Source organism: Bombina bombina, chromosome 2 (genome assembly GCF_027579735.1).
Source record: "Bombina bombina isolate aBomBom1 chromosome 2, aBomBom1.pri, whole genome shotgun sequence".
NCBI lineage: Eukaryota > Metazoa > Chordata > Amphibia > Anura > Bombinatoridae > Bombina > Bombina bombina.
The window spans coordinates 1,237,988,306-1,238,002,273 of NC_069500.1; the positions used below are offsets into that span (position 1 = coordinate 1,237,988,306).

Below are 13,968 nucleotides of genomic sequence, written 5' to 3' on the forward strand. Positions count from 1 at the left end.
TGATACTTTTGCTTCTTCTGAGGCTATCTTTGGGAGAAAGGTTCTTCAAGCAGTGGTGCCTTCCGTTTAGGTTCCTGTCTTGTCCCTCCCTTTCATCCGTGTCCTGTTGCTTTGGTATTGGTTTCCCACAAGTAAGGATGAAATCAGTGGACTCGTCATATCTTTGTAAAAGAAAACTAAATTTATGCTTACCTGATAAATTACTTTCTTTTACGATATGACAAGTCCACGGCCCTCCCTGTTATTTTAAGACAGGTTTATTTTTTTAAAACTTCAGTCACCTCTGCACCTTTTTAGCCTTTCCTTTTCTCTTCCTATAACCTTCGGCCGAATGACTGAGGGAGGAGGGGAAGGGGAGGGGCTATATATACAGCTCTGCTGTGGTGCTCTTTGCCACTTCCTGTTAGCAGGAGGTTAATATCCCACAAGTAAGGATGAAATCCGTGGACTTTTCATATCTTTGTAAAAGACAGTAATTTATCAGGTAAGCATAAATTTAGTTTTTATAATGCTCCCATTTTTAAATTGTGCAAGCATTAGTATGAGTGCCACAAAAATCATGTTGAATAATTCTAGATGTGTAAAGCTGTAGTTGCATAATAATGTCCCCCAGGAAATAGATTTCTATTATTCACGTCAGATAACCCAACCGGTTCTTGCACAAAATGTCTTTTCAGGTTCGGTAGTGGAATCTTTAATTTTTTTGCTGCACACGTTATAATGCTACAATGCATCGAGCTCCTGAGCAGGACTTTACATATGTGATTAACCCTTTGGCAGATTAGTAATTATAAAATTGCCAGCTTTAATGAATGAGAGCATGCCATACTTGTAATATTATAAGCATATGCTAATTTATACAACTAACAGTTTTGCAAACTTCAACACATATTTAAAAAATACAATACCTTTTAGATTTACCACTGTTTCTTTAAAAAGTGTTATTATACTTGTCTTATTCTGTACACAGGAGTATTAACCAGTTCCCAGTTTTTTTCAGATAGATGTTGGAGATATAGTTAAAATAAATGGCACAGAATATATACCCGCTGACACTATACTTCTCTCATCAAGGTAGAGACACCTACTTTTGCTAACCTTGTAGAGTCTGGTTTCTCTACCCTGCATTGACTTGTAATTGATCCAAGGAAGTAAGGATGAAACAGGCATATTTTTCAAAGTTATTTGCTCTTTTTCACAGTGATTGACAAAAGAATATATTTCTAATTTTTTTTTTTCTGAAAATGGTTGCAAGTAGTGTTAAAATGAAGGGTTATCATTGTTGATTTTATAGTTGTTTACATTTTTTTGGTATAAAAAGATGAGTCCCTGAATCCATTTCATGGGTTCATTTAGTCAACTATCTAAACCACTGTTCATCATTATTTCCTTGGATTATTTTAATTAAACCCACCCATGTGGTAATTCATGTTTTCAATATCTTTTTTTTTTAATCAGGTCTAATCTATGCAATCTATATATAATTTTTTTTTAAAAATTGCCAATATTGTATCACTAATTTTAAAAAAACAATAATATTGTCGTCTTATGCTGTCTAAATATCTATTTATACCATCTTCTTACAAAAGTGTAAATACTTCTTTTGGCAAGTAAGAGAAGAGGAGACATTCTATATCAGTGAATTTAAGTGACACACATTAATGACTCCATTTTTTTCTTTCATTCATATTAAAAACGCGCAGCATTTGATCATTGTGATTTTTGTCTGTTGCTGGTTTTGCCTGAAGAAAACGTTAAAAGCTGTTTAAATGTAACTTGAATCCAATACAGCTGTATCAGATGTGTACTTCCTTCTAATGTGCATTGCTAAGATTCATTAATTATTAGATTCACGTGCTCATTGGCAGCCATATGTGCATATGCTAAAAAATAAATTTCAGCCAATGAGAATTAGCAGAAAGTGCATTCCAGCCAATGAGCATTCACAGAACGTACACAGCTGATGTGTGTAAGTTTCAAGTACAATTTAAACAAGTTTTACCTGCAAAAATAATTATTAAAAGTAGTAGATGGCGTTGTGGTTAAATTCAGCAAATACAATTTTGCATTACTTTCTTGACCTGATTTAAAACTGGTGTTGAAAACATAATTCAATATTCTATTAACATATGTAGTGCTTTTTTACTTGGTCTTTAAATCTATGTTTCTGTCCACTTTTGTTTCCTTCATGTTTCTCATTTTGTGTTCTGATCATTTTCATATTGGGACTCATGTGTAGGTGACTATAGGGGAAATAGTGAAAGTTACCAATGGGGAACATCTCCCAGCTGATCTCATCAGTCTTTCGTCAAGGTCAGAAAACTGGTGGTACAGAAAAAGGTGCAAGCGGGGTCCTCTTACACGTATTTATTACAGTTAGTTTTTAGCATTTCTTAAATATTCCAGAACATTGAGGCTATCAGGAGAAAGTTCTGAAACTTTCTTCAATGTTTTAGTCCAAACGCTACATTAAGATTATTTCAGTTTATATCAACTGATCAGTCTAAGTTACAATTGTTCCTTAAAAGGACATTTAAGTTATTTTTGTTTTATTTATGCTTCAGAAAATAATCACTGAATATATAAAGATCTGCATGCAAAATATATGTTTAAAATCATTTAAAGGGATAGTAAGCTGCTGGGTACAAATACAGTAGCATTGGTATTACCCAACATGCTGTTTTTTCCCTCTCTCTTGTGTCTGCAGCTCTCTTTAAAGCCTTTCTCTTATTTTAACCCATAAATTCAGAAACCAGTAAAGCTCTGGGCTCCGCCATCTTGTAGCGTATTGTTGCATCTTGTGATAGAAGCAGTGTCTTGTCACAGATCAGTGGTGTTACTGACTTTTTGACAGCTGTACCTTGCGCTTTGGTTTAGCATACAAACAGAAAGCAGAGGCATTACATATTTGCAGTTTTTTGTACACTATTTAAAAGTTACATAAAATATTTTTTTTAAAAACTCTTTGCAGGGACACATTGCAGTAGAGCCATACCGATGTAAGATTTATATAGCTCCACCCACTCCAATCCACCCCAAGCAAGTCCATAAATAATAGTATAATTTAGCCATACTAAGTACTTAAAGGGATAGGAACATTTAAATTAAACTTTCATGATTGAGACAGAGCATGTCATTTTTTTAATTCATTTCTACTTTGTTCTTTTGGGTACCTTTTGTTTAAAAAAAATGCACTGCTGGAAGCTAGCTGTTGATTGGTGGCTACACACATTGGTAGTTTGTCACTTGGCTCACCAGATGTGTTTAGCTAGTTCCCAGTAGTGTATTGCTGCTCTGGAACTGAATTTAAGTATGTGTTTAATCCATTTGCAGAGGTTAAATACATGTTTATGGGAAAGCAATGGTGCCATAATAAAATTGCTCTAACATATTCTTTATGCACTGTTATAGCTCTTTAACGCAGGTTAAATCATCAAGCTTCTCATCACCTCCCTTACTCTCAAGTACATAACTGTCATAGGAAGAAAAACTTTACAGCATGTATAAAAATAAGCAAGCAAGGGTTACATTATTATACCTTCAGCATCTGTATAGCAGGACACCACAAAGCAGCCTAGTTTATATAGCTGTTACACAGCCTCAATATCTTGATACACTCAATACACTGAACCCAATTTTTTTTCTTCCGTGATTGATAGAGCATGCAATTTTAAGCAAGTTTCTATTTTACTCCTACTATCACATTTTATTTATTCTCTTGGTATCTTTGTTTGAAAAGAAAGAATGTAAGTTTAGATGCCGGCCCATTTTTAGTGAACAACCTGGGTTGTCCTTGCTGATTAGACAGCACCAATAAACAAGTGCTGTCCAGGGTCTGAACCAGCAATTGGCTAGCTCCTTAGCTTAGATGCCTTCTTTTTTAAATAAAGAAAGCAAGAGAACGAAGAAAAATTAATAGGAGTAAATTAGAAAGTTGCTTAAAATTGCATGCTCTATATGAATCACAAAATAAAACATTTGGGTTCAGTGTCCCTTTAAACATGCTAACTGCTGTCTTTGGGGCTGCTGAGAAAAATATATGCAGATATGTTGAGGACTTGCTAAGACACTATTAATGGTCTCACAAATGGGTGGCATTTTATTAGGTAACTATTCATATTTTTATCTTTGCTGCAGCAGTGATTGTGGGCAATAGGTTAATAGACCCAGAAATGCCCTAGTAGATCTGGATTTTTAGTATGTTCTGCAAATTCCAGGCCCTGCACATGAAGAGCTTGATATCTTAAAGGGACACGGAACCCATATTGTTTCTTTCATGATTCAGATAGAGCAAGCAATTTTAAGCAAGTACTCCTATTATCATTTTTTTCGTTCTCTTGCTATCTTTATTTGAAAAAGAAGGCATCTAAGCTATTTTTTGGTTTAGACCCTGGACACCACGTGTTTATTGGTCAGTTAAATTAATCCACCAATCAGCAAGAACAACCCAGGTTGTTCACCAAAAATGGGCTGGCATCTAAACTTAGATTCTTGCTTTTCAAATAAAGATACCAAGAGAATGAATAAAATTTGATAATAGGAGTAAATTAGAAAGTTGCTTAAAATGGCATGCTCTATCTGAATCATGAAAGAAAGAATTTGGGTTCAGTGTCCCTTTAAGCCCCTGCTAAGCAAAGCATCGGTGTAAAAATGGCGGGTAATTAAACATATTCCAAACATTGCAACACTATTGAGCTGCCTGACTTAATCTCCCTTGTTTCCTACCCTCCCTGGTATTATATATCTCATGGCTTCTCCTTACTGGACACGTATCTACACACTGCTAAACTTCAGTGTAACAGAAGACCACAGAAAACTGCAGAAACAAACATACTGTAAGCAATGAGACGAATGCCACAGCTACCTCTGTGGTGGGAGTACTGTACTGCACATAATACTCTTAAAGGGACAGTTTACTAAAAAAATTTCTCCCCTTTAATTTGTTCCCAATGATCCACTTTACCTGCTGGAGTGTATTAAATTGTTTACAAGTTGCTCCTTTACCCTTATATTGGCATTTGAAATTGTTTATTTAGCATGTGGTATCCCCACCTATTCTGAAAGTTTGTGGCCGCGCGTACCAGCTATAGATAAGCTTTGTAAACACAGCCAGCAGAACAAATTACACTCCCAGTGTGATAAAGCAGAGATAAGGTAATAAAATGTTGATTTTCCATTGTTCTCTCCAAGTACTGGTGATTGTTTTATGGACAGATATAAGATAAAGAAGCAGGTATATGTGCATAATGTGATACAGTAATGAGATCTGATTATACCTACAAGCTCAACCTATTTTATTAGGCTGTGGCTTCAAAACACAAAATCAGAGCTTTAATATACAGAAATAAACCTTAAAAAGCTAATTTTCATACATTTTTTACTCTGCAGTTGGTAAAAAAAGCAATTGTAAACACATTAAGGGAAAAACTATTTTACAGTATACTGTCCCTTTAAACTATATACAGACTGAATTGAAAAAGGGACAAACTTAAAAGGCAGGGACGTAAAGCCAAAAACTGTCCCAGGAGAAACCGGACAATTGGCAACTATGGACCATGCAGCCTCTTCAAAACAAGCTGCTCCTGCTCTGTATTCTTTTATACACAATAAGGCTCGTCAAGAAGACTGCAATATCACTGATCTATGAGTGTGCACTGCTTCTGTCACATGGTTTGAAAAAAACTTAAACTGCAAGATAGCGGCGCCAAGTGTGAAGATGCAGAACTTCACTAACCAGCACTTGTAAAGGGTTAAAATAAAAGAATGGCTTTAAGGACATCTGCGGGCACAAGAGGAAAAACAATAGCATGGTGAGTAGAAGCTATGCAACTGTAGTTGTACCCAGTAGTTTGTCCCTTTAAAACTGTCATGTGACAAACCTATGCATTGTTTTGCAGGCCCAGGGCACACCCTTTAAAAAGACTCTTGAATCTTAACTATCTTAATACATTGTGGCCATTTAGGATAAAAACCTAAACAAGCTCCTGCACATATAAACCAATCACTGTGCAGTATGTATCAGGGTTACAAAAATAAAGCCTGAAGAACCATCTTGGAGTTAAAGCTTTGTATTGTTATTTAAAGGGACATGAAACCCCATTTTTTTCTTTCATGATTTATCAAGAACATGCAATTTGAATCAACTTCCTAATTTACTTCTAATTTACTTCATTCTCTTGATATTCTTTGCTGAAAAGCATATCTAGACAGGCTCAGTAGCTGTTGATTGGTGGCTGCACATAGATGCATTGTGTGATTGGCTCACCCATGTGCATTGCTATTTATTCAACAAAAGATATCTAAGAAACTAAGCAAATTAGATAATATAAGTAAATAGGAATGTTCTTTAAAAATGTATTATCTACCTCAATCATAAAATAAAAAGTTTGGGTTTAGTGTCCTTTTAAAGTGAGGCAGGTCAGTCTTGGAATAAAGATGCAGTTATTTAAAACGATATATTTGATATTTATGGTAGAGGATCCCTTGCAATTGCACCTTTATTTAAAGCATGCTGTGAGTGTATTCTTCTTTTCTGTCTTGCACATTGTGACTGCATGTTTAAGCACTTCAGCTTTTCTATGTCTTTAGCTATCTTATACTAATCAACCACATTATTTTACCTTTTTTTTGTTTGTTTTTTTGCTGCTGTTTACCCTGTTTGAAGTGTTTAGCTTCTTTTCCTTTTCTGCCAATTTGTAGTAGAAAAGTAGAAAGGTGTTTACTTTGCAGACAACACTGTAAGGTGCATTTATTTCTGGCATGAGAAGTGATTTTGCTCGCATGTAGCATAAATAAGCGCACACAATTTTTGAATGCTCTGCATCTTAACATAACACAGCAAATGCATGACGATGCAAATGCAGTAGCATGCTTGCTTTTATTTAAGTATAATCCTGTCGTTTTCTAAAGGTAATCGATAGCTGACATCAGTAATACAATATCCTGGCAATAGAATAATACAATTGTTTTGTCAAATTCACAATTTGTAATTTAGTACACTGCAAAGCCTTCATTTTTACATCCATTTTGCACTATTAATATTCTTTATTATTTAAATTTGTTTGTCAATTCAATTTCTTTTCTTAGTAAGATATTAAACATCTGCAGATAGTACTCAGCAGGGTAATGGATTCAAAGCAAATATCTAATTTCATGAAACGCGTCAGCACTCACAGAAGTCTACATCTAAACATACCTCTCTCACTTTTGCTTTTTTGGCAGCTAGTAATGATTGGCAAAGGGCATCTTTTTAATCCTTTTAATTGTTTGGAGTCTACCCAAATCTTTTAAAAATCAATGCTTTCTCTTCCAATAAATAGTTTGTGGGAGAATAGGTACTTCAGTTTTTACATGTATTAATCATTGTGAAAATATTTTTTTTCTTACTCAGTGAACCTCAAGCTATGTGCTACATTGAAACTTCAAATCTCGATGGAGAAACAAATTTGAAAATACGACAGGTATGTAAATCAATCATGCGTGGGTTCTTTTATTTATTAGAATAAATGTAATTTTGCCAACATTCCAATAATACAGTTTGATTTTGTTGTAATGTACAATTTTGAGTTTGCCTCTTGAACACCAGGCTTTGAGCTTTGTAGATTAGTCTAACGAAAAGTGAATATGTAATACATCCGCATGTCTTCTATCTCCAGACCCAAGTTATCATATATTTATTTTTATATATATATATATATATATATATATATATATATACATACATACATACATACATAATGTGCGTGTGTGTGTATATATATATATATATATATATATTGTGCGTGTGTGTGTATATATATATATATATATATATATATATATATATATAAATAAATGGGGAGAGATATTAGGTATTTAGCTTAAATAGTTAAATACAGAAAAAATAGATGCAGTCACATCCAATGGTGCAGACCCTCATAAAGTCATTTATATGTGTTTAACAAAGAAAGAATTGGTTACAGAATTTCGACAAACTCTGTATAAAGAAAAGGGACTTAAGCACTCTTTTTGAAAAAATCTTATATCAATTTATTCCAGAAACAGATATAAAAACAGTGGACCTTTGCATTACTCGTAAGCAAAATTCCTATACACCTGAACACACATTTAAAAAAGATACATATGCACACTTGACTGGCCAGCCTTATTCAAAGATAACCTGTAGTTATGTTGCAAAAATGGTTAGTCCCCCAAAAAGCATGTAACATGAGTGAGAGTTTATATTGCAACAGGCTAACGAAACCAAAGTAACAAATGTAAAATTAGCACTGCAATTGGTTTTGCATATGTCCCACAGAGCTGAGAAAAGTAAAAGTTCACTTTACCATATCGTCAGCTGGATCCATTAATCAATACCGCTCTCACTGTCTGTGCTAATTTGATGTTATACTGTGAGACGTAAAAGTTTACTTTACCATATCATCTGTTGAGTCGATTAGAACTGTGTTAGTGGTCGAGTTTTTCCACTTTGTTTGCTCTTGAGTCCTCCAGACAGATGCACACTGTGCTTAGTCCAGCGCTATTACGCCTCTCTTGGGCTTGATGTCATCTGAGGTCAGCTTCTTTGCTGTAGCAAACACCACACATATATACAGGCTGTGAGCTGAATCCCAAGTGCTGTTTCAGCATTCACTCTTTATCCGGTCAGCATTCAATCTTTAACCGGTTGATCCTATGGAGGTGTCTTTACCTTTATCTTCCTCTTGTAATCTGATTATTCAAACAGACAGGGAATCGATGTATGATCACTTCTAAGATTGTAACCAGGCCGCTCACTCCTCCTTCACCATTGTGGTTTGGAAAAGACTCAGGTGTGGAGCTTGTCATTAGGAGTCGACTCAGATGATAATCAGGTGCCGTTCTTACTACCTGTAATATTTTTTTCAATGTTACGATGTCATCAGGGAACCTCTTAAGGTGGTCAGTATGTGTAGCATCTCAGGGAGCTTGCCTACGTACGTTTCACCCCTATATTGCTCCAAAGATACCGGGGCTTCAACAGGGACTATGTATGTGTGTGGAGAGTACCACCTATTAATTTAAAATGTTACTTTTTTTTACATTTTTTCTCTCAAATTTATTGGGATTTTCTATGGGGAAGCTGTAGTTCAGTTCTGTGTCCCGTTGCAGGCGGTAAGACCACATGGAGTGTGTAATACAACTACTTTACCACTATGTATACAGTCTCTGAATAGGAGACTCAAGATTGCTGGGAGAAACTTTTGCATAATGGCTGGGCAACAGTAAGGGTTAAGTATTTTTCCGCCACAAGATCTCTCAATGTGTTTGATCGTGCTGGGAAGTGTGCAGCATTTTTGTTGTCTTCTCAGCCGGTGCTACAGGTTTAGTAATCGCTGGCCCTGGTGGTGGTAAGACACCTCAAAAGGAGCTCCTAATTGTCAAAGTTTGTGATCAGGGTGGTTATGACTGTGGGATAGGAGTACAGTGGGAATTTTGTGATAAATTGGTGTCTGTGATATCACCATTAATCCAGCACATATCGGATCAATTAGTAGATCCTGTTTGTAGGTGTAAGATGGACATAGCCAAGAATGAGGTTTATCGGGAAGGGGATTTGGTGCCAAATTTATTTGACACTAACAAATGCATGCTTTGCAAATCTGACATAGTTTGCCCTCCGTCTCGATTATGCAGTATGTTTAGCATCTCTACTGCAGTCTCATTCTGGGGGCCCTAGTACTCTGACTACTGCTGAAACTTTGCCCAGTACTGATTCCCACTCACCATCTGCTTCTCCTTTTCTATTATGCCCACAAATGCCAGTTTTACAACCTCAGCTGGGGTTGCCTAGTTCCCAAAATTATTGCTCCCTTGTCTCAAACTGAAGTTAGCCCTTTCCCTCATGATTTTTCGACCCAATCACATTCTGTAGTATCTGCAGCTTTGAGCGCCATGCCACATTCAGATAAAAGGAAGAGAAAGATTACGCTTTCCTCTGCTGATTCTAGAACCAGCAGTTCTGTCGGGACGTCTGCTGTCAGACAGCTGCAGGTATCTGATGATGACGAATCCTTGTCTAGTACAGAAGGTGAACTTTCATCCTCTGAATCATCTAAGGAGTCTGATAAGGAAACAGAAGATATTACATTTAAATTTAAGTTGGATCACCTGAGATATTTACTCAAAGATGTTCTAAACACCTTAGGGGTATCTGAGACTAAGCCTGTAGAAGAAAAACAGGTTCACAAATTGGATATTATAGATGGTGCTATCTCCACCTTGGCTTAACTATTCCTTTGGAGGACAGGCGTCCTTTAAGGATCCTATGGATAGAAAATTAGAGGGATAAAATAAGGAAGGTTTTTCTAGAAGGTGGCTTCCTTTTCCAACTAGCAGTGAGTATTGTGGCTGTGGCTGGAGCTGCCGCTTTCTGGTGTAATTCTTTAACTGAATTGATCATGGTAGAATCACCTTTGGAGGGAATTCAAGACAGCATACAGGCTTTGAAGACTGCAAATTCCTTAATCTATAATGCAATTATTCAGATTCTCTGCATTAATGCTAAGACTCTAGTTTTGCGGTACAAGTTAGATGGGCGCTTTGGCTAAAATCATGGTCTGTGGACATGGTATCCAAATTGAGACTTCTTTCCCTGGCATTTAAAGGCAAGAACCTGTTTGTGCCCGGTCTGGATTTCTATCATCTCAATGGTTACAGGCGGTAAAGGAGCCTTCCTTTCTCAGGACCAAAAATCCAGACAAAAATGGAGACCAATGGGATGTTTTTGTTCTTTTTGTCAGAATAGAGATACTTGGAGACCTAATCCAGTCTGGAACAAGCATAAGCAGCCCAAGAAGACTCCAATTCCACATGAAGGGGTGGCCCCAGACCTGGAATCATGCCAGGTAGTGGGCAAATTAAGCCTGGTTCAGGGGTTTGGGCTTGTTCCATTCAGGATCCTTGAGTCCTGGACATCGTGTCTCATGGCTTCCGTTCACATCCCTGAGGGGCAGGTTTGCTCTGTCACGCGTCCCTAGAAGACCAGACAAGGAATTGGCCATTCTACTTTGTATGGAGGATCTGATCTCCATGTGGATTATCGTCCTGTACCTCTGGAAAAGAGAGAGGAAGAGGGCTTTACTCAAATCTTTTCATTGTTCCAAAGAAGGAGGAAAGTTTTTGACCAACTTTAGACCTAAAGTGTCTCAAAAAAATTTTCATTCAACCATCAGGTCCATTCTTCCTCTTGTTTACGAGGACAATCCATGTTCATGATAGATCTGAAGGATGCACACCCTTCACATTCCGATACATCGAGATCACTGACAGTATCTCAGGTTTGCTTTCCTGGACAATCATTTCCAATTCAGGGCCCTTCCTTTTGGTTTGGCCACGGCATCACAAAGGTTCTGGGGGCTCTTCTGGCTGTTGTCAGACTACAGGACATCGTGATGGCTCTATACTTGGATGACATATTGGTTCAAGCACCATCTTTACAATTAACAACCTTACACACGGAGAAGTTACTTTGGTATCTACAGACACATGGTTGGAAAAAAAACATGGAAAAGAGTTCTTATGAATCATTATAGACTCTATGGCCATGAGAATCTTTCAACATGTGGAGAAGCTTCAGACTGCCTGTCGGGCTCTGCAGTCTACTCCTCTCCCTTCTGTAGCACAATGCATGGAGGCAGTGGGTCTTATGGTAGCAGCCTCAGATGATATTCCCTTTGCTTGTTTTTACTTGTGACTCCTTCAGTTGTGCATGCTCAGACAGTGGAAACGGGATCACTCATATCTATCACAGGTGATTTCTCTGGACCTGGGCACAAGGAAGTCTATTCTGGTGGATTTCTTCACCACCCAGTCTTCAAGGTATGAGTTTCCTAGGCCCATCCTGGGAGATTATAACCACAGACGCAAGTCTGTCGGGTTAGGGAGCAGTGTGGGGAACTCGAAGAGCCCTAGGAGTGTGGTCAATAGGTGAAGCTTCTCTTCCCATAAATATTGAGTTGAGGGCCATCTTCAGTGCACTGGTATCGTGGCCCCAGCTACGTTCAGTCCAATCTATTTGATTTTAATCAGAAAATATCACTATGGTAGCATATATCAATCATCAACGAAGAAACCGCAGCCTTTTGACAATGCATGAGGTATCTTGCATCTTTCAATGGGCAAAACATTATCAGTGTCTAATCTCAGCTATTCACATCCCAGGTGTGGACAACTGGGAAGTTAATTTTTTGAGCAGACAGGTTCTGCTCTCGGGCGAATGGTCACTGAACCAGTATGTTTTCAACGAGATCTCATGGCATCACATCTCAACTTCAAACCACCAAGATACGGGTCGAGGTCAATAGACCCGCAAGTGGAGTTGGTGGATGTGTTAACAGTTCCTTGGAATTACAATCTAGTTTATCTGTTCCCTCGAATTCTTCTTCTTCCACATTGATAGCCTGTCTACAACAGGAAGTGGTATTAGCAATTCTTCTAGCTCCAGCGTGGCCACACAGGACTCGGTATGCAGACTTCGTAAGAATGTCGTCTGCGTCTTTTGTGGCGCCTTCCTAAGAGACCTACCTTCTAGCTCAAAGTTCTATCTTCATGCAACCAAGGAATTTTGTCAATCCTCATACCTGTTTGTGCTGTTTTCTGGCAACTGCAAGGCTCAAAAGGCCACTGCTGTTCCTTTGTTTTTATGGCTGTGAAGCCTTTCCATATGGATTACTTGAAGGTGGGTCAGCTGTCTCCGTAACGCATTACATTCTCATTCTACTTGAGCAATGTCTACGTCTTGGCCTTCAACAATGAGGCATCTGTTGAGTGGATTTGCAAAGCTGCTACCTGGTCTTCCTTGCATACCTTTTAGAATGTTTTATCAGGTTGATGTTTTCACCTTGGCTGAGGCTTCGTTTGAGAGAAGGATTCTTTAAATGGTGGTGCCTAACAACTAGGGTCTGAGTTCCCTTCTTCCCACCCTAAATTCTTTGTTGACTCTCACTACCATTAGAAAGAAAATATATAATTTATTGATAACTGATACATCCAGGGCGGGTTAAGAATTTATCTGATCTTTACCCCTTTATCTCTTTACTTTCCATATCCTCAGTTTGAACTACTGGGATAATAGGGGAAGTGGGAGGGATATTTTAATGCTTTTGGGGTGTCTTTGCCTCCTCTTGGAGGCCAGGTGATATTTCCCATTAGCAAGAGTAGGAATTGGTGGACTCTCACTACTAAGAAAGAAAATAATTTGTCAGGTGACAATAAATTATATTTTAGCTAGTTGCCAGTGGTGCATTGCTGTTCCTTCAACGAAGGATATCAGGAGAATGAAGCAAATTTGATCATGGAAGTAAACTGAAAAGTTGTTGAGAAATACATGCTGTATCTGAATCACAAAAGAAAACATTTTATTTAAAGTCCCTTTAAAGGGATATGAAACCCCCCAAAAAAGTGTTATTCAGACAGAGCATACCTTTTCTCCTGTTAAGTGTGGTCAGTCCACGGGTCATCATTACTTCTGGGATATTATCTCCTCCCCTACAGGAAGTGCAAGAGGATTCACCCAGCAGAGCTGCTATATAGCTCCTCCCCTCTACGTCACCTCCAGTCATTCTCATGCACCCAACGAATAGATAGGATGTGTGAGAGGAATGTGGTGATTTTAATTAGTTTATTATCTTCAATCAAAAGTTTGTTATTTTATTATAGCACCGGAGTGTGTTATTTATTCTCTGGTAGAATTTGAAGAAGAATCTACCTGAGTTTTTCTATGATTTTAGCCGGAGTAGTTAAGATCATATTGCTGTTTCTCGGCCATCTGAGGAGAGGTAAACTTCAGATCAGGGGACAGCGGGCAGATTAATCTGCAAAGAGGTATGTAGCAGCTTATTATTTTCTGACAATGGAATTGATGAGAAAATCCTGCCATACCGTTATAATGTAAACTCAGCCTTAAATGCAGTAGATGTAGCTGGTATCAGGCTGTCATGTATGTATATT

General features: G+C 37.6%; 1 protein-coding gene across 2 annotated transcripts in view; it reads left to right on the forward strand.

Annotated features, from left to right (window-relative positions):
• ATP8A1 (ATPase phospholipid transporting 8A1) overlaps positions 1 to 13,968 on the forward strand; it is a 608,814-nt gene that overhangs the window by 182,357 nt on the left and 412,489 nt on the right. The window contains exons 8-9 of one of the 2 annotated variants that reach the window (XM_053704008.1): positions 1,001 to 1,074; positions 7,391 to 7,460. In XM_053704008.1, coding sequence (XP_053559983.1) covers positions 1,001 to 1,074; positions 7,391 to 7,460 — 144 coding nt within the window. Of the gene's footprint in view, positions 1 to 1,000; positions 1,075 to 2,239; positions 2,314 to 7,390; positions 7,461 to 13,968 lie in introns of both variants that reach the window. The other variant, XM_053704009.1, reaches the window with a different exon arrangement.